General features: G+C 29.0%; 1 protein-coding gene across 1 annotated transcript in view; it reads left to right on the top strand.

Annotated features, from left to right (window-relative positions):
• The window catches only part of LOC129958346 (attractin-like), a 142,505-nt gene extending 118,708 nt beyond the window's left edge, over positions 1 to 23,797 (top strand). The window contains exons 17-24 of the mRNA XM_056070767.1: positions 423 to 500; positions 1,099 to 1,258; positions 4,369 to 4,427; positions 7,112 to 7,276; positions 7,984 to 8,188; positions 11,495 to 11,573; positions 18,807 to 18,926; positions 19,759 to 23,797. Of these exons, the coding sequence (XP_055926742.1) occupies positions 423 to 500; positions 1,099 to 1,258; positions 4,369 to 4,427; positions 7,112 to 7,276; positions 7,984 to 8,188; positions 11,495 to 11,573; positions 18,807 to 18,926; positions 19,759 to 19,998 (1,106 nt within the window). The 3' untranslated portion in view covers positions 19,999 to 23,797. The remainder of the gene's footprint in view (positions 1 to 422; positions 501 to 1,098; positions 1,259 to 4,368; positions 4,428 to 7,111; positions 7,277 to 7,983; positions 8,189 to 11,494; positions 11,574 to 18,806; positions 18,927 to 19,758) is intronic.
• The last annotated feature ends 2,763 nt before the right edge of the window (positions 23,798 to 26,560 follow it).

Consider the following 26,560-nt stretch of genomic DNA (forward strand, 5'->3'; position numbering starts at 1 on the left):
ACACAGGGAATCAAATTGCTCATTTATTTCTTCAGCAAGGAAAAAATAAAATAAAAATCTCGCACCTAAAAGTAGTTCAATCTGAAGCGAAATTATTGGCCTCAGTATGAAACTGATGTGTTGACATAATTTCGGCGTGAATAATGAGCTTTGGTGAATGAAAATTTACTCCAGCTTTATATTTATTATTGGAAAAGTAATTTAAAATTGGACTCCATAAACATGTATTGCTAATTCCGTGATGGGAAGTTGATTCAGTGGAAAACATTGCTGGACCACATCGTTTAGAATAAACGTTTTCCTTTGAATTTCTGACGACATCAGTTTTGTGAAGATGAGATTTGAAAATAATACACTGTATTATAACTGTAATTTGTTTTCATTGGTCTTGTTATTGTTCTGATAAATTTCCTATTTTGTAGCATGTCAGTGTAATGGCCATAGTACATGCGTGAATGGAACAGATAAATGTCTTTTGCCTTGTCAACACCTCACTGAAGGTATATTTTAGTTATATTTATTTATTAAACATAATTAGTAATTTGTTTGCTTCGTATATAAGTTGGTTTTTTTTAAATGTCATGTCAACTATTAAATTAAAAGACGTCTTTGACTTCTTTTAAAGTTCTTTATATTAAATTTCCTTTATGTAGAAAGGCATATATTGAAGTTTTTTTAGTGAATTTTGCATAAAATTTGATTACGTTTTCATCTTAAGATTTTGTTCATTACTGTTATCTTAATTATTTGAATTTTATATTAAAAATAGCTGTGATATATTCTACAAGTAAATGAATTAAGCATTTTAAATTCTGAAACTTTAATTATCTTTGTACCTTCTGCTTTTAAACTTGTTTTATTGCCTTATTGAAGATATTATATAATTTATTTTCTTTAAAGTATTAACGAAAGATCTAATGGGAATGGTAGAAATATTTTAATTATGAACTAAAGCAATTGTAATAATCTAACTTAAATATAATTTGATTTAAATTTAACTGTAAGCTCATGTAAAAATGCTAGTTATTAAACTCTGACAGCTGGAAATAAATTATTTCTCCATTTTGTGTCATTATATAGCACTGTGTATCTTTGCAGGAACTCATTGTCAACAGTGCATGGCTGGTTATCATGGAGACCCAGTAAATGGTGGCAATTGCACTCCTTGCTTTTGCAATAATCATGGCGATTTATGCCATAGAGAAACTGGACGGTGTTATTGTACCACAAAAGGCATTAATGGACCTCATTGTAATAGGTAAAATATGTAAAGAGTTTTGTCTTTTTTTTCCATTGGTTTTTAAAAATTAGCGACAAATTCAAAATCGCTATAATCCAGCTAAATGTGGTTCGAAACTTGTGAAATGTGAAGATATTACAAATGAAAGCAAGCTAGACATGCATTGACTAGCAATATGCAAAAGAGTGCCTCTTTACGTAAATACGATAGAATTTACTATTCAATGAACGACGGAATATTAAACGATTTCGCGATTACCAATGTACAACATTTAATTTCAGGCGATTTTTGCCAGCAAAATTATGCTGTAGATCGACTTGAAACAGTCTGGCACTGCTAGATGGCTGGATGCCGATCGCCTTATGGTAAACTGGTTGTATACTGATTGTATGTCTAACTGCTGGTTCTGCTTTTTAAAAACTTACTGAAGGCAGATCAAGAGTTATCGCTTCTTCAGATGATGTGGCTTAGTGCTTGTCCCAACAAGACTGCAACATTATCTCGCCTTAGATCTTTTTTATTTGTGCTACGAGAAAGATAGTATTGATCTGTAAAGAACTCAGACAGCTGCATGAAAAAGGTCTGTACGCTAGGCGATCTCTGTTATATATGCCACTAACCTTCCGCCACAGGAAAGATGATTGGATTGATTGAATATGGAGTTTTGTAAACTGGTCTGAAAATCAGTGAAAGTCTGTTCTGTCCACTGATGAGTCCCGCTTTGTTTTGCAGAATAATTCTTGTTGTGTTTTCATCAGGGAGAAATTAATTCTCAATATATTCCATCTAGCGTACAGGAAAAGGTCACTTATGCAGGAGGCAGTGTTCTTGTTTAGGCAGTAGTCCTTTAAGTGGGTGCATAGTAGGGCTTGGCGATGACTGATTTCATCGCAATATATCGTTTAGCATAAATCGATATTTTTGGATAGGTCGTGATTTTATTATTTATTGATTTATGAATAACACCTCTTAACATATTGACTAATTGAATTCCCCTCCCCCCCCCCAAAAAAAAAGTGAATTGATGAATTTCCATTTAGATAATAAAAATATTTGTGCTTTTCCTTTCAGTAAAATATTTAAAAAGATAATTCCATTAAAATCCCTTTAATATCAAAGCAATGTCTACATTTTACAATTTACAGTAATATTTCTTCAGTAATGGAATTATATTTAAAATTTTATATTCTTTCCTGCTGATTCTAAAAAAAATTTTTTTTTCATTCTTCTCAAAGGGGAGGATGCATATTAATACCTTTCATAGTCAAAATAAAAGTGATGTCTCAAATTAGAAATCTAAAGTAGGTTGTCATAAAAATTGAGTATGTGAACAGCATTAATTTAATATATGAACATTTTTATTTTTAGAAGTTTTAGTGGCAGATTTAATTTAAATATGGAACTAAAATTTTTTCTCAATTGGAAGATTGGATAATTACAACTTAAGAGGCTTTAATGTAATTTGCAATTTCAGAAATCAAAACAGGATTAAGAAATAATTATACTGAATTGTGTATAACATGAACAACAAATAGCAAGGAGTGTAAATGTATTTATGTAAAACTAATGCAGTGCATTAAAATTTTCGAAAAGGTTTACTAATTGTCAAGCAATTATGAACAACATAGACAAATAAAAGAAAATACACTATTGCACATTATCATTATTGTACCTCAAAAGAATAAAACTAGGTAGGTGCATTCATGTGCTGGTGCATTTTGTGATATTTTTCTTTTTAAGCATATAATGTACATCCTCTCACTGCCTGCTTTTGGACCATTTTCTTGAAGAAAGTATTTTCCAAATGGAATGGCCAACACCCTTTCCCAGCTGTAACTTCATCGAGCATGTTTTCAGTGCTCCCAAGAAGCAGCTTGTTGGCCTCCAACTTCTAATCCCAAACCCTGCAAGAGCTTAGAAATATTTTTTTTTATGATGAAATGGACATTGTTACCTGTGCAGCTTATTGACAGTGAGGCATCATTATCAGACCTACATTACTATTTAGTGATCATGCTCACTATTGGAAAATTTTGGTGTATTTAATTTACCTGTCACATTTATGCTTTTTTATGATTTCCGTGGATATTATAAACTGCAAATACTATATATAACATTTTCTTGTGTTTTTAAGTAATGCATAATACTAAATATTGTCACTTAAGTTTAATCCAATTTACTTTCTTACTTTTGAATCTTTAGTTTTCAGATTATTGCTTAGCTTATAGATATCTGTATACTATTATTGTATATTAAAGCAAAGTTTGAAGTTCCTTTTTGGGAGATGTTTTGAGAACTTTTTATATAGATTTAAGTAGATATATATAATCTGTTGGAAATAACTTAATTTTTAATGTCCAAAAAGTATAAAAATATATTTATATGTTTAGAAAATATTAAAAATTTGATGTAGCCTTTAAAGTTTTTAGATGTTTTGAAAATTTAGAACTAATTTCAGTCTTATAAAGTTTCTGTGAATTAAGAGCTTCAGAAATATTTTTCATTAAAATTCGTATTTTGAAACATCTACTTGTTTTTTCTAATTATATTTATTTATAGTTATTCAAGAATATTTGCCCGTTGAGGATATTAGAAATACAAGATTCAATTTCACCTTTTTCCATTTCCCTGTCTTGCATTGCAACCTCATTTGCATTTAGGGAATTATTTGCAGTCAGGTGACAGATTCTTGATTTTATAGTTATTGGTGAGTTCTTGTAGGTTGCGATTTCACCAGATTTCTTTGCTCTTTGAGAGAAGTTCTCTAGCGATTTAAGTTTCGTATCATGTACAAAATAATGAAAAAATTATGTATATATAAAAATAAGCACTAAAAATTTATGTACTAAAGGGCTGCCGCTTTAAATTAATTTAATTTTTGCATAAAAAGTTTACCACCTAAGATAATTCTGTGAAAACATTTGTCTTTCTTGTTTAGGGAATAGGGATTTCAGTTTCTTTTAAATGCTATTTAAATTTTGTATAATGGTGTTTTATTATAGAAAATTGCATAGTTTTACGATGTTTTTGTATATTGCAATGCTATTATGACCCTCCCTTGCATCTAACTTGTTTAAACTAACTTGTTTAACTACGTTTTTAAAAACAATTTTGGACTTTCTCAACAGATGTGATGAATCTAACCATTACGTTGGTAATCCAGAGGAAGAAAATGGATCGTGTTTCTGTGAGTCCGAAACTTTTTTTATTCTTAAATCCAAATAGTAGTTTCAGTTTAAAATAGTGATAGTCGGCTTATTAACGTTTGTTTTACTACTTTATTATTTGTTAATTTTCAAAGGATTTAAAATTTTAAAATTTTTTGTTCTAATGAAAATGTCTTACAGTAATCAGTTGCGATTTGGAAAAGGAAATACAGCAACATGAGGGGAAAAAACATTGTATCATAATTTCGACATTATCAACTGTAGTGTTTTTAGAAATCTCTAATAAATGTTTTAGCATAAGATTCTTAGCCAGGGATTCATTCATTTCTCTGTGTACACTAAAATCTTATCTTATTTCTTCTTGACTCAATGTTGCTACGGCTCTAATAGAATGCAGTTAATTTTGAAATTTTCTTTAAAAAGCAGGAAAACACAGGAAATTCAATTTCTTAATTTTTCGTTTAAAATATGCCGATCTCTTTAAACATTGCTTGAATAAAACATCGTGGTCTCATCATAGCTCTAAAAGCTAAATACCATTCTTGACTATTAAACCGTGAAAGTTCATTCCTTTTCCACTTCACTTCTTTTCTGCTTATATGAATCCGATTTCCAAAATTAAGAAAAAATACCAGTAGTTGAATAATACTATAGCTACTTGAAAATTAGTGGTGGAGCCACTGAAACTGAAAAAAAGACACTTTTTAGTAGAGGTTTTTTATTTCTTAAGAATACTACGAGAGAAAAAAAAAATTTGAATGCGTGTTTAAATTCACGTTTATTAAAAAAAAACGCAGCATTGGGTAAAAAGCAAATGGTTGATTTGCTTTAATTTTTTTATTCCAAAGCACAGATTTCTTCTACATCTTCAGCACTTGTAAAGATCAAATTTGAAATTTTAAAAATGAATGCAAAAAACATCTTGATTTATTTAATGAAGAAATTCGTTTAGATGAGTTCTGTTCGAATGTATTGATGTATCCATCTAAATTAACAGTCATTTTTTTTTTAATTTTAAGAAATACTGAATATTATTACAGATTTTTTATTGTTAATCTTATAAAAGTTGACAATTTTTTTGAATGAAAGTTGTCACACCGAAAAAACATCCTTTGTTTTACAATGGAAGACAATGTGCGAATATAGAAATAAAATTTAAATAAATACATATTTAAAATTAATTTTACATTTTTTTCTATAAAATCTATGTATTATTATAAAACAGAAAATATTGTATGCTTAGAAAATATGCATGTCTACATATGCATGCGTACACGAAAGAGCTTAATTTTCTGGCCATCTAATTTTCTTCCCCATTTGGCTTGAAAAATAGCTAAATGAGAAGTGTGAGGGCACTTTAGTTTTATTTAAATGGATTTTTTTTAAAAATCTCCATATAAATTTTTTGTTATGGATAAATTCTTTGAACAAGAAACCTTAAGTTTTGGCACAATTTATTTTAGTAATTCGTTTTAGTAAGCTTAGAATTTTCAAATCCTTTAAAGATACATCTTATATATTTTTCTCGACCATAGTTTATTTAATTTCCACTATGTAAGTCAAAGTAATCTTTTTTAAGGTTACTGTTATTCATATCCTTTTTGCATACCAGCAATTAAATATGCAGTTTAAAAATGATCTGAATTGTTTAGTTTTGTGATCTTAGTCCAGAATGTTTTCTTTTTAGAAAAGTCATTTTGTATGTGGATGTGATATGATAAATAATGAAATTAAACTTTTTGATATAGTAGATCGTATTAATCATTAGAATGCATTAAAAAGACAATTTATGATCAATTAGATTTGGAGATTTATATTTTTTAATCGAAAATATTATTTAAATAATTAACATTCCATTATAAATATTTTTTTTTAGTATCCTCTGCATGACTTTATGTCAGATATTTTAATATCACCTGCATAATTGAAATTAATTTTAATATGAGAGGAACAGAAGAATTCATGAACACTTGAATTTGCAGATTTAATGCAAATTTGTTTGTGTTTATAGCGATAAACGCAAATATCTATTAACGAGCTATGCAGCATATATTATTGTAAGCGTTAAATTTTAGTTCATTTATATGCCATATATTCTGCAAAATTTTATTTTTTTATTTATTAAAAATTCTTCATTTTTTTATCATTTATTGATTCTCACTGATTTCCTGATGATAAATCGATTTTTAATGTGTTTTAATAAATAATTGTTTTTATTAAAAATATTTCATTCTGTGATTTGTCACCTTTACATGTAAAGTAAACTTTTTGAAAAGAAAGCATAATAGATTTAAATCATATATATATATAAAAGGTTATCTGAGGACCACAGTGGCTTAGTGGTAAGGATTCATTTTGGAACTGGAGGGTTCTAGGTTTGAAATACGTTCCATTAAGATCCATCATTATGCGGGTAGGTGCACATGAAATCTGATGTGTGTTAAGCATCCTGTCTGTGTTGTGTAAAGCTTGGAGAGAGGGTGTCAGCTCAGGAATCTTTCTCATTATCTGATTACAGTTGAAAATTATGAAGTCCATCCTTAAACAACCCTCATGTTGTTTCCAAATTGGATAGCTAAACTTTATGGTCTATACACGCATGTCTGTATATCATTCATAACATAAGTCTTTCAAAAAGTGATTGGATCAAAATATTTTTCTCGTATTTTTCAGTATTTAATCAAATATTTTTTTTTCCTTTTAGATAATCTTTCGATCGACTTTCAGTACACATTTAATATGTCCAAGCCAGAGGATCGGCATTATACGAATATTAATTTTATGAATATACCAGTTAAACCTGATGTTGATGTTGACTTCACTATTTCCTGTTCTGATTCTGCTCTGGTCAATATATCGGTTGCATCATGTAAGTATTACCTGGTTTTATGAATTTAATTTTTGAAACTTGCATATGATTAATGAATTTTTATGTTTTCAAATGTTTAAATTTTTAAATGAATTTTTTATATCATTATTATTTAAATATCTTCTTTATTAATAGATTTTTTTAATGATTTACCTTTGTGCATTGATAGCCTTTTATGCACAAATATAAAAGTATTGCTGAAAGTATATAATATTTCAATTTAAATGCAAAATTCTTTGGTGCTTGAGGAAAAAGCTTTTATGTAAAGATATTTTCAGTGCCTTTTAAATAAAGTTAGTATAACTTAGTGGAATTGCATACATTGAAGGAGATGGAATTTTCTGTGATTTTATGTAAAATTTTTACTACAAGGAGTCCTTTCATTACCGTGTAACAGTTAAAAGGCAATGGAAAAAATAATTTAAGGCCGTGGAGGGTAATTGCAACATAATAATTAATTAAGGCAGTAATCTGTTCAGACAATGGACAATAGTTGAGAACTGTTACATTAATGGGATTGTTTCTAAATGAACCCATAAGGACCTCCACCACATGTGTAATATTTCAAAAATAAAACTGGATTTAAATGGATATGTTTTTTTGTTTTGTTATTTAGTTTCTTTGTTTTGATACTAACAAAAGTATCGAGCGTAAATAATGAAGTAGGGTATCATGATTAATTTTTTCATTTATGTTCTCTTTTGCAGCTTCTTCTCCAGAAAAATTTCTAGATGAGAATCATAAATGTGGAACTTTCAAGCTTCGCTTTTCACATGATGACCATGTTTTTGGAGCAGATAATTCAACATTTTATGTCTATGTTTTCAATTTTAATACGCCATTTGTTCTGCAGATCTCATTTTCACAACATAGGCAGTTAGACCTTTTACAATTTTTCATTACTTTTTCCAGGTGAGTTAAAAGTGACATTAAAATATTTATTAAGGTTGATTTGTTGTGAAATGCATTGGACAAGCATATTTTTTGCACTAGAAATACAATTGATGTAATTAAATCTTGACTTTTCATATACTGACTACAAATCATGTTACTAGAAGGGGTGTTTCTCAAGACCGTCTTTCATACTGAAATTTAACATGTATGCTGTGAAAGTTAGAAATATAGTTAAATCATATACTGAAAAAATACTTTGAATTGAAAGCCTTCAAATTTGTATGACAAATAACATAAAATATTGAAAGAATATATGTAGTAAAAATAATAGAAAACTAAATTTTTATTCTAACAGCTGCCGTAGATCAGTGCAATGTTAAATATAACTCTGGGAAATCGCAATTATAATTTTGCCTGTTTCAAATTAAACGAAACTTCACCTTGTTGGTTATGAAAATAGTAACTTTCTATTGACATGCAGTTTCTGCTTCTAAAAAAAATTTTTTTTTCTGAACTTTCCATTTTTCTATCATTTATTTTTGAAAGTTTCCATGTTTCTTCTTATTTTTAAGTCTTTCTATTTTGTTCAAGCATTTGGATTTTCGCAGTTTTTTTTTTTTTTTTTTCCTCTAAGGGAAAAATTATTAATGTTCCCAACATCTATTGAAACATTAATTTTTCAGTCTCTTTTATCCCCATTAATAAAATTCAAAACATATCGAAATAACATTTGATCAAATTCAAATCTTGTGTATTTCTTTTTAGAAATACTGAAGTAAAAAAGTATTCTTACTAATAAACAATGTAACGAGCATTTTACGTATGTAAAATATTAATTTTTTAAACTGTAAAACTTACTAGGAATTAATATTTTGATGTACTCTACTACCACTCACATCTCGCTGGTCTTTTACTTGTTAGTAATGTACAAAATTAGTGCATTTTGTGAAATTGGATAAGTAACGGATTAATTTACGTATAAATTTACAAATATCGGCACTGCTGTCATTCAAACCCTAAAAGCTGCAAATTTGGGAATAAGACTATAATGCAAGAGCTTTTGTATAATCTCAGTGTTTTGTTTTCTTAGTAATTACAAGGAGTGTTCAAATGAAAAGGTACGAAACGACACTGTGGGTATAAATGAAGACTTTGAATAAAGTATACACCATAGGCCTGAGCACAACGATCCCATTGATTAATGAGCCAAAGGATTCCTTGTTCTCAGAATTTCTGTAGCCGTGACGAGACCCAGTACTTCACAGCGACCTTGAGTTCGTCGTCCAAGTTGAAGCGCTTCCCTTTCAGATGTTTTTTCAGGGAAGCGAACACATGAAAACCGCAGGGCGATATGATCGGGCTGTAGAGCGGATGGTCGAGCTACTTCCACTTGATCTTGGCCAGTTCCGATGTGTGACCCTGGAGATGTGTGGGCGTGTGTTATCATGGAGCAGAACCACACCCTCCGTGAGCAGCCCCGGTCTTTTATTCTTGATGAACCTGCGTAGTCTTCGGAGTGTCTTACAGTACACATCGGAGTTAATGGTTCTTCTGTGCTGGAGGAATTCAACAAGTAGCGGACCTTGGACCGCGAACTCAAGGACGCCGTGAAGGACTGGGTCTCGTCGAGGCTGCAGGAATTCTGGGAACAATGAATTCTTCGGCTCGTTAATCAATGGGATCGTTCTGCTCAGGCCTATGCTGTATACTTTGAATAAAGTCTTAATTTATAATCACAGTCTCGTTTGGTACCTTTTCATTTGAATACCGCTTGTAAAAATCATAGTTTCAACTGTTCATATTTCAGTCTTAATTATACACATTCTATGATTTTTATCCTTCATTTGTTACTGGATGTACAAGGGGTATTTTTTTATTACATTTATAATTCAATTTTTAATGCAGTCCTCAGAATCGCATACTTTTGTTTTGTTCCTTTTGCATAATTTGTAAATGTAGAGACAATTATTCCAGTTATGAAATTAATTTGAACATGCCTTCATGGTACTGTTAATTCTTAAGTGCAACAGTGTTTTGCAATTTTTCCAATTTGCAATGTGTTTCCTTACCAAAAATTTCTTTAATGTTCCGAATAAATGAAAATCTCTGGTAGACTAAATCTGAACTAGGTTCAGAACTTTTTGTTATTATAATGTTTCAGAACTTACCAATTTCGCCGTGCCGAATACTGTTTGATGTGATATAATGTAATGGTCTTGGCCTTTTCCTTCAAATGGCTATATGCAATTTTTGGAGAGTATGCATTGTGTCATTATTAATGATTGCGAGAGGTTTTAAAGGCTTTCACAGAGCAATAAACCTTCATATCTCGGAGCATGGTGGTCATTCTATAAGCAGACGATTGGGTTTTGAATTTTCTTTTAGCTAAGGAAGCTGGATGTGTTCGTATCATGGACTATTGTTTCGTCTCTAAGGTGAATTCATAAACTCGGCTTTTAGTCCGGTAATGAGGCATTTAGCGAAAGAATACCGTTTCTGGTAATATAAAGTGGCATTTTGAATTTAAGAACACTATTCTGATTGATTTTTTACGCGTCTGAATGGCAGTCATTTAATTAAATTCACAAGTTTTACTATGTGATAGTTTTCTCCATTTAAATGTTCGATCATTCACCTTTGTTCGTCCATCTTTAATTACTGGCAGGTAATGCTGACCTCTTTTAATTTTAAAACATTTGGTTCATAAATATATTGCATGAATCTAAACTGAGGTATGAATAAACGGATACTCTGGACTTTTGATATGTACTTGAGTAAGGTTAATCTTGCATGTCATGTTAATATTGTGTATTTGCAGTTGATATAACAACCACCTGTACCTTGAATATCAATTTCTTGTATCTTTATTTTGTAGAAAATATATAAGTAGACTATTTGAACAAAGAGAGAGAGTCATTGTTTTTCTGTTTGAACTTTAATGAAGCGACGTGAATATTGCTTTAATGCTATTGGGAAAGAAATCGAAAAATAGAACTTCAAATCGAATTTAAACCGACTTTAATATAACTTGGAAAACGTTTCAAGAACACATAAATAAGTTTCCTAATCAGTGATGTTTTTTGTGGTCTATATTTTTCTCTGATAATTTTTTTATTTTGTGATTTTTTCTCTACCTTTATGAATATATTATTAAACTAGTACTGTTAAATATATTGTGTTCTTTTCGCCTCAAATTGTGAAATATCTCAACTCTATTTGCTAAAAGTCCACTTAAAGGTGTAAAAAATGTTTGATTGCATAAACGTTTAAAGTGTGGAATTCAGCAAAAATTATTTAATAAGTATTTCTATTTATCATTTACAGTTGCTTCTTATCACTTCTAATTATGGCAGCTATAATGTGGAAAATAAAACAAAAGTATGATTTATACAGACGAAGACAGGTAAGATTATTAATTTAAATTTATTTATTTTATGAAGATCTTTTTACATATCTAATAAAGATAATAATAAATTCCCTAAAATAAAAATACTAATAGTCATTGTAGTTTCAGCTAAACAAAATCTCTTAGAAAGTAAAGTGATCATATTAATAAAATAAATTAGGTAAAATATTCAGTTTTAGAAGGTATATAAAATATGAGAATAATAAATAACTGTTTCACTGAATTAAATTATTAAAATTTTACCCTGTGAATTTTCTAAGCTGAATATGTAGATATATTGTGTTCACATTGTTTGGATTAAGTTTTTAAGTTGATTGCAAAGAACTTTCCAATAAAATGTACATGTATATAACTTATTGGAGAGTTTATTGAACTGTTGTTGTTAAAATTTGTTCACTGCACTCGGAAAAATTTCTTTGTGATCATAATTTAAAAAAAAAAAAGACTTGATAAAGTTATTCTCTCATAATAATTTGTAAATGCTAATGTTGAATGACTAAAATCTTCGCACGCTTTTCAAATTTTCAGAAAAATAATGTAACATTTAATGTTCCTTTTTTATTGAAAAAAAAAAACAAACCCCATAGTTAAATTCCTATAATGCTTTGCAGATCGTATTTGTTGTTTAAATTCATGTTTATCAATCAACCAGAATTCATAATTGCTATCACAGAAAGGGTCTATCTATATTATTTGAATAAAATAATTGTTTTATATGTGTTTTAAGCTTAGAATATGTATGCAATCCTATGTCGCCGTAACAGCATCATGGAGGCACTGAAAATTTAAGTTGTGGTGATTTTAAAGTTTCTTTGGAAACGTGATATTTTCCCTTTTCTGTTGAATTTGTTCAAGCTTCAGATAATTTTCTATTTTGATTTTTTTCCTTAATAAATTTTTAATCGATTTTTTAACAATTTTTTAGAGAAATGTGTGTGTGTGTGTGCGTGCGTGCGTGCGCGCGCGCACAGCGAATATGAACGTTTTCGATATGTAAAATCTCGATCGTATTACCTGTTCATTCCTACTAATATAGCCCACTAGCAATTATTGGTTGTGTAATTATGACTCCATCCTTTTGTAATAAATGACGTTAGTAGTGCTACTTGCTTGCAAATAAATAGGGGTTGTATTTGAAAGGTTTAACAACAATCTTTAAAAATTAGTGTATCACTTTTAGTAAATATTTAAAGATATTTTTTTTTTTTTTACTTAAAGAAAACATGTCGAGTTTGTGTCAAACTAAGCAGTATTAAGAAGTACACAATAACAATATTAGGAAGTGCAACTATGTAACATTATGCCGTCTGGCGACACCACGTTGGTGTCCAGTGAAAATTATCTGATCTAGTGATAACTAAAATGTTTTGAACCAGTCCTGTCGGTGCCAAACAAAAGAATCCCGATTTGACACAGGGCTACCACGCCACCGGGAGAGCCTGAAAAACAGGACAAATAAGGGAATTTAAAAAAACTGGGAAAATGCTGGGAAATTTTAAGTTTCTTAGTTATTTTTTTTTCTATCTAAAAAAATGGCAATCTCTGAAGATTGCAAGATTAAAAGGTTGTTGTTATAAATTTCAACAACAAAACAATACCATTTGCGATTGTGTAATGCGAAACTCACCCCTATTTCTAATCTCTCTCCTTTTTTTTCTGTATGGATCAGTCCAGTTTTGGTCTGCGAGACAGTTGTTTCTTTTCCATGAGATTCCCGAATTACAACTAATGAGCATGCGCGAGACTTCTGTAACTGCGGAAAGAATCGAATACATTTCTCTGGCAGGTACATTCAGTCTACGGAAGCAGTGCGGTTGTGTTTAGTCAACCATATTTCTGTATATTTTGTTTATTATTTAAGAAACCGTGAGTTTATTTAAAGTGTATTAGAGAATTTTTTTAAAAACAATCAGTTGCTCAAAATCCATATTTAATACGAATTGAACGGATAAAAAATATCAATCCTAATTCTGTTGAATGGGTTTGAAAAGTTTCGCAAATTCCGTTTGTTGCGTACTGCTCGCTTTGTAAGAAGATAAGCCCTAGTTAAATGGGAAAACAGACACTTGCAAGTTATGCCAAAAGAGGAAAGCATACAATATTGCTTGCCAGGTCAAAAGAATCATCATTGGTGTTGCACTAATTATCTATAAGGAATACAGGAAAAGATGACATGTCAAATCCGAAAACGTCAAATTTAATGTCCGAAAATAAACTGATTTCGAACTATTAGTTCAGGAAAAATCACTTAAAGCTGAATTTTTATGGACATTAAAACTTGTAGCGTAACATTCGTCTTTCAGTGCATTCAATGATATAGTGGAAATATTTTCGCATATGTTCACTGAAAGTGAAATAGGTAAAATTGTATGTTAGACCGTACAAAAATGTCTTGCCTTATTTGTTAAGAATTACGTGCTTGAAACTGGTGGTTGAAAAATTTGCAGAAGTTGTAGAAATTGGTGTCCAAATACATGAATCGGCAAAAATGAGTAAATAAAAAGTAATCTTGCTTTGCAATGTTTCTTTTTGTTAGTAATCATTAAATGATTTGTAACATGATGACAAAAAATGCTTTCTATTTTATTTCACCTGAGTCTTTAATTTTGTGTGACTTACAATTAAAGAGCATGAGAAGTAATATATCCCTACTCTTATTATGTAAATTGTCTTTTTGAATTCTAAATAATAAATAATGAGAAATTATCTTTTTTTTCTATGTAAATATACATCTTCTTTTAATATGCTGTTATTTCGAATAAATTAAATTGTTGGTTCCTTACCTTGCTTTTTCAGCTCCTTAAAATCATATTACATTATAAGTAGCACATGAGTACTACTCGCTCATTTTCTTGTATCTTGAATATACCTACAGGGAGGAAACAGGGAAAAGATAAATAATTTTTTTCCGGCTGTGAGTGGCAACCCTAGACGGCATTGTGTTAACGTAATATTATTTTATTGTAAAGAAAACTGCAGCAGAAACACATATGTCGCTGATGGACATTTATGGTGAGTATGCTTCATGGAATACAACTTGCGAATGGTTTCGGCAATTTAAAGGCATTGATTTCAATGCATATGCATGGTAAACCGCCACATACAAAAATCAGAGATGAAGGTTTCGGAGCATTGCTTTATGAAACTGTCAACGGTGAACGATACAAGCAGCAGTTGGTCTATTTAAATGACGCATCGAAGGAAAAATCTCCCAAAATATGGAAAAAGACATGACATTGTTGTCTTTCAACACAATAATGCATGATCAAATGTTACAAGACAAGTGGAAGAAACTGTAGAATCACTTCGCTGTGATGTGTTGCAACAACCGCCGTATTCACCAGATGTTGCCACTTGACACTACTACTGTTTGTTTCGCTCCATGGAAATTGTTCTTTCTGGAGAGAGGTTCAATCCCTATGTTATTATCTAAGATTGATTTTATGACTTGATGGTATCTAAATAACCAGATTTTTTTGTACGGGGAATTCGTTTATTTCCCGAAAGATAGACAATTGTTGAAATTTCTGGGGATAAATATTTTTAACAAATCAATTTTTAATTTTAACTAGAACAAGCTCATTTTTGTTTAACTTAAAGAATGAAATCATATTTGTGCATCCAGTAGCATAATTGTTGATTTTTTAAAAAGAAATCTACATTTTCTGTTTTTATTTTTCTCTCGTGGTCAGTTTATTGCACATTTATTCTTAAATTTTATTGCGTTGTAGCAAGAATTTGGGTAAGCTTGATAGAAGTTGACATACGAAAGTAGTTACTAGCCATTGTTAAATCTATAGAACATTTCCGTCACTACCTTTATGCACGGAATTCTCTTTGTAGCTCGCTGGATCCAAAATCTTCATTAATGTTATTTCTAAATCCAGAAAGGAAATTCTCATTAAAAATGTAGATGCACTTTCTCCATGACCCTCTATTGAGATCTACATTGTTAGAATGTAATTAGGTTAAGAAGTAATAAAGTAAAAAAGTGGGCAAAAGAAAGAAAGAAAGGAAAAAAAAAAAAAATGAGAATACACGTAATGAATCAAATTGAAGGAATTAAAAATAATGCTAACAGATTTAGATCGTTTTCTAGATTGACACCACATGAAAATATAATATAAAAAAATGATATTTTGGATTGTTTTATCACCTGTTTGATCTGATTGTTCTAAATGCTTATATTTTATATCAGATAGAAACTAAACCAGAAAACACGAATACAGGCTTGGGTAAACCAGAAAGAAATTATATCACTGTAAGGAATTATTAGCCATTGTTAAGTTATGAAACATTTCCATCACTGTCTATATGGGCGGAAATTTCTTCTCTGAGCTAATGAGAGAGATTTTGAATTTTAAAGTAACCAGTAGGTCAGACAGCTCGCTGAATTCAAAAAGCCCCGAAAATACCTTCTTCCCGAATCTTTGCTCATAGCAATGCTGATGGTTAGTAGAAAAAAAAAAAAAAAAAAAAAAAAAAAAAATTTAGCATAATTTAAAAAAAAAAAAAAACCACCAGAATGTTGTTCTTGTATGAATACAAAAACTCTCCTCATTAAAAAATGCATATGGGAGTTTGCTATGATGTTAAACTGAGTAGTTATGACTTTAGAAAAGTATAAATGTTTGCTGTTTAATACAAAAAAATTGTAAATGTCTGAAAAACAATATTAATGGGGTCAATTCACGATCACGTATCAGGTACCAAACAAACCGCTTCTGTTCAATTTTCAACTGTTCTGGGCATGTTGTGATGTCTGCCGATAACGTTGACGAAACCATTGTTACGCTAGCCGATCAATTACTAAAAACTTCCGATTTTTTTTTAAAGATATTATTTTGAATTATTTTCTCCATATTTACTTAGTTATATAATTTTATTTCTTTTATTAAAATTTTAATTAATTAGTATTTTCAATGGAATTACTGTTTTCGCATAATTAACATCGCTTTTTAATTCGTTTGGTGCCGCTTTATTCTTTCCTTTCCCATATCCCCCCCCTTTTTTTAATCCAAGGATACATTTTGACAAATCACTATGGCAGTGTTTTTGAAAAATTACATATGTTCTTTTTTACATATTATTTAAATAGTATTGAATGTTGAATCTTATGAATATAGTTCCCCCAGTTAGTTCTTTTTAAAAATAATTATTATTCTTAGATAAGTTAATATTTTAAAGCTTACTAATAAAATTATATTTTTTTTCTTCTGTAAGTACTTTTGTAAATATTAAGACTTTGATGTTTTCAGTTTGTTCAGAGGAAAGAACATGAAACTCAAATTAGTATATATTGAATAAATTATGTTTACAATTTCAAATTATGAAATATAAAAGGTATGGATACCTTTTTTAAATCTATGCAACTTATGAATAAATAATTTCATTTTAATTTGTAGAAATCATTAAAGGAAAACAAAATCATGCTTTCATTATTTTTATTTACACGTTACAATATATATATATAATATGCCAATTATTTGAAAAAATATGATCAAATGGATGTTTCAATGTACTTACTAATTCAAAAAACTATTTACTATTTGTCAACATTTATTTTTCTAGACACTTAGAAATAATATAAACACAGTATGACAAGAATGTCAATGTAAATGATGAAATCAATTTTATTCAACAAAAACATCCTAGATACTAAAGAACAGTTTTTTTTTTTTTTATCGCTAATAAAAACATAATGTTGAACAATATACTTTTAAAGCAGAAAATTTATGAAATTTTTTTAAATGCTAAAGTTACATTGATGGAATATCATAAAATAAAACAAAAACATACAATACAGTAAATTTAATAAACAAGAATAAGGTCATGATACACACACACACACACACAGAGAGAGAGAGAGAGAGAGAGAGAGAGATGACAATAATAAATCATTTGTAACAAACTTGTAATTGCTTCATTTATTTATTTCTTTTAGTTAATGATCTTAGGTATTTTGTATCAATAAAAATAAGTATATAGATTTTGTGGATCATTTGTCTTAAATTCTTTATTTCCTTTTACTTTTACATGGAAATTAAATTAAAAAAATGCTATAGCAGGATTTTTTTTATATAGTGACTTGTGATATTTGGAAAAATAAATAAATAAAACTATAAAAAATTATAGCTGAGCAGCATAATGACAAAAAGGTAGGAAGGAATATGCTATTAATCCACCTGAAACAGAAGATGCTCATTATAGAGATTTTGAAAACTACTGAGTTTTACATTTATTGAAAACATTTGTATTTTATCAAATTGCAAGATAGAAAAAACTTGAGGGAAAACAAAAATATTTATCCCCATCCATGAGCCTTCTAACACCTGTAGAAGAAATTTTGATGTTCCTTTGAAAGGTTTTTCTTCCCAGAACTATTAAAATGATTTTTTTCTTGTTTGTTTTTTATGGAGATATGGGACAACTTTTCTTTTTCTGTTTGAGTGGGCTCAGTATTTCATTATGATTGATTTTCTTATTTGAAGTCAATTCTTCAAGGGCTTTATTGTTAATCAATCCATATAATTGTGCACTGCTGTCTGTAACGCTGGAGGGAAAATATCCACTGCTCATTTGGCTCTCGTCATTATCGAAAGCACAAATGCCAACTTCTGTTTTGGTGGCAAGACAATTGACCTGGTTTTTTTAATGCGTGAATTGACTGATATATCTATGGGCGAATGAAGCAAAATAAACATTAAAATAATATGAATCAAAATGAAAAAAAAAAAAAATCGGATCGTAAACTTCCCATTCTATTTACATTTTTTTTAATACTAGATCTTGGCAAAAGTCAGTGAGTCGAGGTCTGCAGTTTTGTGCAGACTCAATATATTTTTAATTAAAGGCAAATTAGATCTTACTGCAAATATTTTCCCTCAATTTTTTACTTCATATTTGGCAGTACATTTTTTTTCTGTTAGTTGATTACTATTTGTTTTAGCTGAAATTAAGTGATTAGTTTTTATTTAAACGTTCATGAACATGTATAGAGAAGATTCCACTGAAACAAAACAAAGGTTAGCAAAAGAGAGAATTGCACGATGAATGGTGAGACAAAAATCACTTAAATCAGTTCTGAGATGTTGGTGGGGTAACAGCTATCTAGAGGGCCATTTAGTTATTAAGAAAAGTTTTTGCTATGGAAGGTTTAAAAACATTTAATGTAAAATAAAATTTACAATTTGACCTATCTTTTACAAATAAGCCTGCATTTTATTCCAGAGGTTATTTGTTGAAATGGAACAAATGGCCAGTCGACCATTTGCTGGTGTAGCTGTTGAACTAGATGCTCAACTTCTTATCATATCATCTCATACTGAGAGTGAGGATCGCCGAAAGAAGGTAATATTTTGCAGGAAGGTATTCTGGTTTTTTTTTTTTTTTTTTTTCGTAAATATTGATTTTGATGCTCTTGTATGTAAAGGATTAGTGAACAAAATTTTTTGAATGAATATGATTGTTTCTTAGGTCAAATTTTGAGTTCATGTTTCAAATCATTTCAGTTCTTTATTTTAAAAGCGTATAGTAGTGATTGCATTTGGTGTTTTTTTTTTTTTTTTTTTTTTTTTTTTTTGCTATTATCATTATTCTCATTTTATTGATAATTTTATTGTCATAATGTTGCAATTCCTTCTATTAGCCTTCCTTACCTTAAATACCATTTGTGTTTAATACCTGCGTTGTAAAAGGATGTAAATGATTAAGAAAGCCTCACAATAAAACTAAAAAAAATTCAAGTGATGACCTCTACCTACTTTACTGCATTGTAATATTGGCAGTTTCATTTTCCACGTTTTTATTGATAATTTGTATGATTGATAGCGATGTTTTACAAAATGCTTAAAATACATTTTTTTTAAAACCAAATAAGAAACGAAGAAAATTGTTAACGTTAAAAAAAAAATTATACTTGTTAGAATGTTACAAATCAAAAATATACCCAATAAGTATAGAAGTTTGTTTCATTCTGACTGGGTTTGATTATTATTATGATTTCTCGATGTCACTTCGTATAATGAGATAATTACTTCAGGTTATATTATTTTTCTAATTTTACTTTCTTTAAGCTCTATATTTCCATTAATTTTTTATGAATAACCTTTTATGACTATCAAAATAATGAATTTTTACTATAGTTTGAATTTAGTAATGATTAGTAAGATTATTTTTTTAGTGTCATCCGACTCCAATTGCTCTCGAGCCTTGCTCTGGAGGTAAAGCTGCTGTGCTTTCCTTGATAGTCCGCCTACCTCCTGGTGAAGAAGAATATACTCCACCTGGTCAGTCGGGTCTTGGAATAGCAAGTGCATTAGTTTCTTTAGGAACTCTATGTAAAGGAAATACAGATGTTATTAAAGAGACTAGTAAACTTGATTCTTGGAAAACTAGCTCCAATTCTAGTACTTGTATATAGAACTTTGGTACTTAATAAGGGAAAGAAGCCACTTCAGTCATTATCTCATGTGTTCTGAAATTCATCATTTCTGCTGCTATCAACATCATACCTATTGTTCTTTTTTAAAAATGAGAACTCATTTCGTATCTCCTATTAATGATCAGTTCGTCAAAATGTGAATAGTTGTACAGTTCAGTGTTATCTGTGTATGTTTTTTCAAATTTGTGTTTTCATTGTATCATAGCTGAGTCATTATTTATATTTTACAAATGTAACATACTTTTACATAGATTTCATATTTTAGATTTTTCAGTTTTTTTAATGAGTTATTAAGCATTCTATTTATTCTTGTTGAAATTGGAATGAAATGGCCGATCGCAATAAAAATTTCTGAAACAAGATATTTTACTTCCAATTTTTTAAAAATCAGATAAAAAATTTTATTCACTTTGATTGCAGTTTGATGAGAACTGAACATATTTGTTGGTGTGTGATAAAAATATTCATTATAATGAGTGTTTCTTCATTCGTGGTGGTTTTTGTGTTCGTAATTTATTTTACTAGATAAATCAAACATACCTGCTTTATTGTAATATTTAAATTTCTAAAAATAACGATAACAACCAGATTTTCAGCTAAACGTCTAAATTTTTTATTTGATTTCCAAATAATGGCTTGTTTGTTTTTTATTTTAAATTTTATATTAATGAAATAGACGTGGGTTTTATTTATTTAACTATATCAATGTATATAAAATTTTTGGTCTTTATAATTATGTGTATATTTGTTTAAATTTTAATGAATATTTTTCTGTATATTCTACAGTGTATATAAAAGACTTATAAGATTGCTGCAGTCAAATTAATAAAATATATTTATTCATTTTTTATCTATATACAAATTATTTTCATAGATGAATACAAGTGCATGATTTATTCTTCGACATCAGAATCACGCTACTTGTGTTTTTTATTCATAAATTGTTTATGACATTTGCTGTGCAATGTGCACCTTTTTATTTTAAGCCCTTTTTCTTTTTTGTAGTTCTTTGTATTGTTCTTTCATATTTCTTAACTACAACTTAGTTATTTTATTAATTATAATTTGAAATATATTTTTTTCCCTAAAAATGTATTAAAAGTATTAATTTTTTATTATTTGGAATTTCTAAATTTCTTGTCTTATGTGTTTTGTGTTTATCTATAAATATAACTATATATTGTCACTTTTCATTATTATTTTTTTTAATTCGGACGAATTCTTTCTACCTAAAATTCATGTAACGGATTTGTAAAATCGCAATTTCTGTTATTTGAAATCTCAGGTTAATTGTAAAATGAAGTTTGCTCATTATTTTTTCCATTTCTGGAGGCTTTGTTAATCAGCTTGTTAGTGAACTTTTATCAAGTCCTCATTCATGCAGAAGAAAAACATTTTGAATACATTCCTCTTTCATAGAAAGATTTTCATTATTTTGTTTGTTGCAGTGTTATGGCAGCAGATTTCAAAACAAAACTTTATTTTTATTCATTCTGTTAAATTTCAAGTTAGAACGAAATATCATGGAATGATGCCATATGGTAAATTTTTTTTTAAATGATTTCAGTAAATTACAATTAGTGTAAATTTTTCATGCTTTTCTTGTCTTTTGCGAGAAGGCAAATTATTTATTTTCTGTGTATCGATTTTCTATTTCTGCCCACCCCCACCCCTCTTTCGGAAGTTGATAAATTCTGAGCACTAATATGAAACTCTTAGGTAGAAAGAAACACTCGTCATGTTTATTTCTAATTTATTAATTCTAACAAAGAAATTGAATTTTTATATGATCTCAAATATTTATTACTGATTTAGATTTCATAAATTTGTATTCTGATGATAAAATATCATTCTAATTGTTTTGGTAATAAGTTAGCATTTCTGAAGTTCAATCAGTTTCAGTTTTGTACTAATTTTACACTGCCATTATATATCTCAGTATTAACTAGTATTTATTTTTTAAATAACAAAATATAAATAACTTAATTTTAATCTGATGTGAATATCAATCTAGTCCTGCAAAATCCAAATAAATTTGTTTATCCATGCACTTGTTCATTGAGCAAAAATTAAGTTTAAGAGATAAATGTTAATGTTATAAGCCTATAGTGAATGTAATTGAACTTTCTGATTTTATAAAAAATAAACTTAAAGCAGTATGAAGTCATGGCAATGCAGTTATTAGTGCATTATTTTTTCATTGTAAACAATGATTGTCAAGGAAAAATTTTGAGTGTCAGTATCTAGTTGGGAATTTAGTGTTAAAACTTTTTTTTTTTTTTTTTTTTTTGCGTTTTGTGTGTTTAAACTACATTTGACTCCACTTACTATAATGCATACTAAATTTTTTCTAATACTTAATAATTTCTGTAGCTGTTAAAATACTCGTGTATCTGGTATTAGTGTGAAAGATAAGGAAAATGTGATATTGGGCTTTTCCCCCCTTGTATATTTGTTTAGTTCATTTATTAAGATTTTATTTAAAATGACCACTTTTCTGTAGATAATTTTTAAAATGTAGCATAAAAGCATTTTTAGGTGGTTTAATAAATAAAATAAAATGGAGTCTTCTTTACATTAATTATATAATAGTGAATATTTTGTGGATTTACATATTTTTCTTGAAACTCCGCTTAACATTTGCTTCACATATTTCTAATATGCATGATATTTTATAGATAAGCCTTAATTTTTTTTATTTTATATAAAAATATAATTTTACTTTTAATTATATTTTGTTAAAGTGACTTCAGTCTAAAAAACACTTTTAAATCTTGTTTTTATATTTTGTGAAACATTTAAATAACCAGACAAAAAAAAAAAGTATTTTTTGAATTCATAAAATACGGTATTTCTTATAACGTTAAATAATTTGTATTTTGCATTTCAATATATGCAATGATATTTGAGCAATATTCTGATTCTTAATTAAATTCTAGATTAAAGCTATTGACTGTTTAACATTTTTTTTTTTTTTTAATTTATGCATTATAGTTTGCTAAGTGCAGTACATTTGTGGAAAATTGTTTATTATTTACATGTGACTTGGTGGAAAGTTTTTCCTTTATTTTAAAATTCAAAGAAATTGTGATATTGTGTTTGATTGTTGCTTATGGAAAATTAATACTGACGATGCTGAAAAAGCTTTCATGGGCTAATATTTGTTTTGTTGGTGGTTATTTGTTTGAATTTATTCTGTTATTCACTAATTTTATTATTTATATTTTATAACTATTGCATTTTTATTTGTAGTATGTGTAGTTCTAGAATATTTGTTATAAATATTTAATTTATGCTCTTATGTAATGTATTAATTTTGATTAAGAAGTTTAATTGGTTTACATATAAATCCAGACATATTTAATATCAAAAGTTGTGTTTTGTTATAGTTAACATGCATGTATTATTTAAGGAGTGACAGGTTAAATAAATATTTTTCAAATAATTTATCTGATGCCTTTTTTTTTGTTTTTTTTTTTTGTTTGTTTAAGACGAAATTAATGAAAATTATACCTATAAAAACTATTCTTCCATCCCAAGATCATTATTACATTATTTAGTAGTTTATCTTTCTTAATCCCAATAATTCCTTATCCAATATCTGTAACAATTTAATGGTAAAAATTCAAAGAGGAAAAAGAAACAATTGTTCATTTCCACGTCTAACAGAAAGATTTTGCAGACTATCCATGTCTAACAGACAGACTATAGCACATTTATTCTTTATCATTATTATGCTGTATGTTTTGTATTATATGCACAAGCAAACAATGCTCTAATAAAAGTTACTAGTAAATAAGTCTCATGTTTATTAATTATAATAACTAAGCTTTCAATTCTGAAATGAAGCTTTTAATTGAAATTTATATTTGTCTGGTATTTTGATTTTTTACTGTGTAAATGTAACTATGTAGAAGCTAAATCTTGTTGTTTAATATTCACAATAACATTCAAAAAATATAATTAAGTGCATAAAGTTCAATAAAAGTAGCTTTGCAACTGGGTCATAATCTCTAATCTGCATTAACAGTAATATTCTTAGTTTTTTCAGTTGTTCCTGTAGTTATATCATTTGTGACAAGGTTGTTTAGCATCATTAAAAGCTGCTAGTTTTTAATGTTTCCTTATATAAGGACCTTAAAAGTGTATATTTTTATAAACCAAATGCTTTTTCTTTCTAAAGATAGGAGGAATAAAAACAAAATTTTCCCTATTCTAGACATATCTGGTAATATGAATATATTATATCATGGGAATGGCCGATTCTTAACTTACATATCTAGTGAGTTAAACATTACAAAATCGACAGTGGCTTTTGTGATTAAAAAGTGGATGGTGAGTGGTGATTGTCGGAATGTGCCTCGACCCGGCAGATCCACGAAATTAAGATATTGAGACTGACGAGTACATTCCAAAGAAATTCGGAAAAACAGTCCCATACCGATGGCCCACATATTCCAAGAGTTCCAACAAACATCCGAGACCGTTCTTTCGATAAACAGCAACCGCAAGGAAGCACATTTGCTTGGTTTCTATGGTCATGCTGTCGTCCATAAGCCTTAGATTACCAAATCCTGCCGCGTCACTCGGTTGAGGTGGTACAAGGCACGTCGAAATTGATCCGTAGATGAGTGGGAACAATTTCAATCTCTACTAGTCGGATGGCAGAGCCTGGATTTGGCGCACGCATGGAGAATACCTTTTGCATTGTGCCTACAGTAAAGTTTGCACCAGAATGCATTGTGCTTACGGTAAAGTTTGGCTTAGGTGGAATTATGGTATGGGGATATTTCTTGTGGCATGGACTAGGACCCTTAGTCCCAATTCATGGTAAATTAAACGCCGACTCCTACTCCACTATTCTAGACAACAATGTGCTTCCTGCGCTATGCCAATTTTGTGGTTGGATTATTGTTATTTCCAGAATGACAACGCCACTTGTCATGTTGCAAGGTCCACCATGGATTGGTATGATGCAAATGGGGTGAACCGACTGGACTGGTCTGCCCAAAATCCCGATTTGAATCCTATAGAAAGCCTCTGGGACGTGTTGGATCGCCGAATTAAGGGGTGAAAGAACTTGCACGTCTTCCCCAAGCCGAGTAGAAGAAAATACCACTGTCCATCATCCAAACACTTGTGGAAATCATTTTTTCTCCTCTGTATTTTTGCAACGTTTTAAATCATACTTTACTATTAAAGGAGTCCAATACCCCTCGTCCCCCTAAAAAATCTCAAAAATGTAATTTTTTTTGAAAAAAAATAATAATATTCAAACATTTCTTTATCATTCACCAAAAAAAAAAATGTGTTTCAAAGAATTTACATTATTTTTTGTTATCATTATCATTTATTATTTTGAAGTAGGCCTTTTCAATTTATTTTTCTATAATAATAAAACTTTAACAACATATTACGTCAACAACATTACGTCAAATCTTTACTAATTACAGTCTATAAATATTCCCATTTAAGGTAGTATGGCATATCAAATATAAGCGCAAGTGAATATATTAGTTTTTTGATAGCGTACTGATATTTCGAAATAATATTGCTATTTTGAGAATTTTTTTATCCAAGCTTAAAATAAAGTTCAAACTATCTAGCAATTTCATTTTTTTAAAGAATACTTCTTATTTCCAAAGATAAAAAAGCTCGAAAGTACAGAAATATATGCGGTTCACGATTTTAAGGATATGTCAACAAATACATGCTTGTGCATATCTGTCGATAAGAGTGTCTGTATCCAAGTCAACTAATAACTCCTTTTCAATTGAATGCAATACATAGGATTCCAAATTCCAATGGGACAATGAATTTTTTAATATATTCTTGCTGAACTTCAGCTTTGAAAATGTTCTTTCACTGTGCTTTTAAATGATTGTTACGTTGCGAAGGATTTTATACAAAAATACAATTTTATATGCAAGAGCTACGGTTTTTAAAATTATTTCAACCACGATCCATTAAGTTTGTTGTCACCTGTTCAGTTGTCACGTTCTTTTGTTCTTAATTTTGGCTATTTTTTGCAAAAAAAAAAAAAAAAATGCATAATTTTCAACAATAAATTAATTTTATTATTCAGTCAATTTGGTAATTTATGGCTAGTACAAAATCGATTTTAATTCTTGCAGCATGACACTTTTATTGTAATAAATGCAGTCCTTTTTCATTCTTTCGCTAGCTTTTTAGTACATTTCTTTCTCTCTTTTTTTCTTCAAATAAATTGACCTTTTAGATAGTTTAACTATATTAGTTTATAGATTCAGTCTTTAATCACCTTTTTGATCTGCATTTCCCTTTACATTGAGATAACCTTCATTGGTGATTATGTTATTCATTTATTAGTTTCTACTGGTCGGTATTTGACGACCAATTAGTTGACCGGGATTCATGATTTTAAAAATTTCAATTAAATACTTTATGCCGCTTTTTCTTAAAAATTTCCTCTGTAAAATATTTTTAATTTCAATATTTGGTAGACATGTAATATGTAATCTATTTTAGAAGCCTTACTTCTTTCTGTACAATGCATCTCCTT

This window comes from Argiope bruennichi, chromosome X1 (genome assembly GCF_947563725.1).
Source record: "Argiope bruennichi chromosome X1, qqArgBrue1.1, whole genome shotgun sequence".
Lineage (NCBI taxonomy): Eukaryota > Metazoa > Arthropoda > Arachnida > Araneae > Araneidae > Argiope > Argiope bruennichi.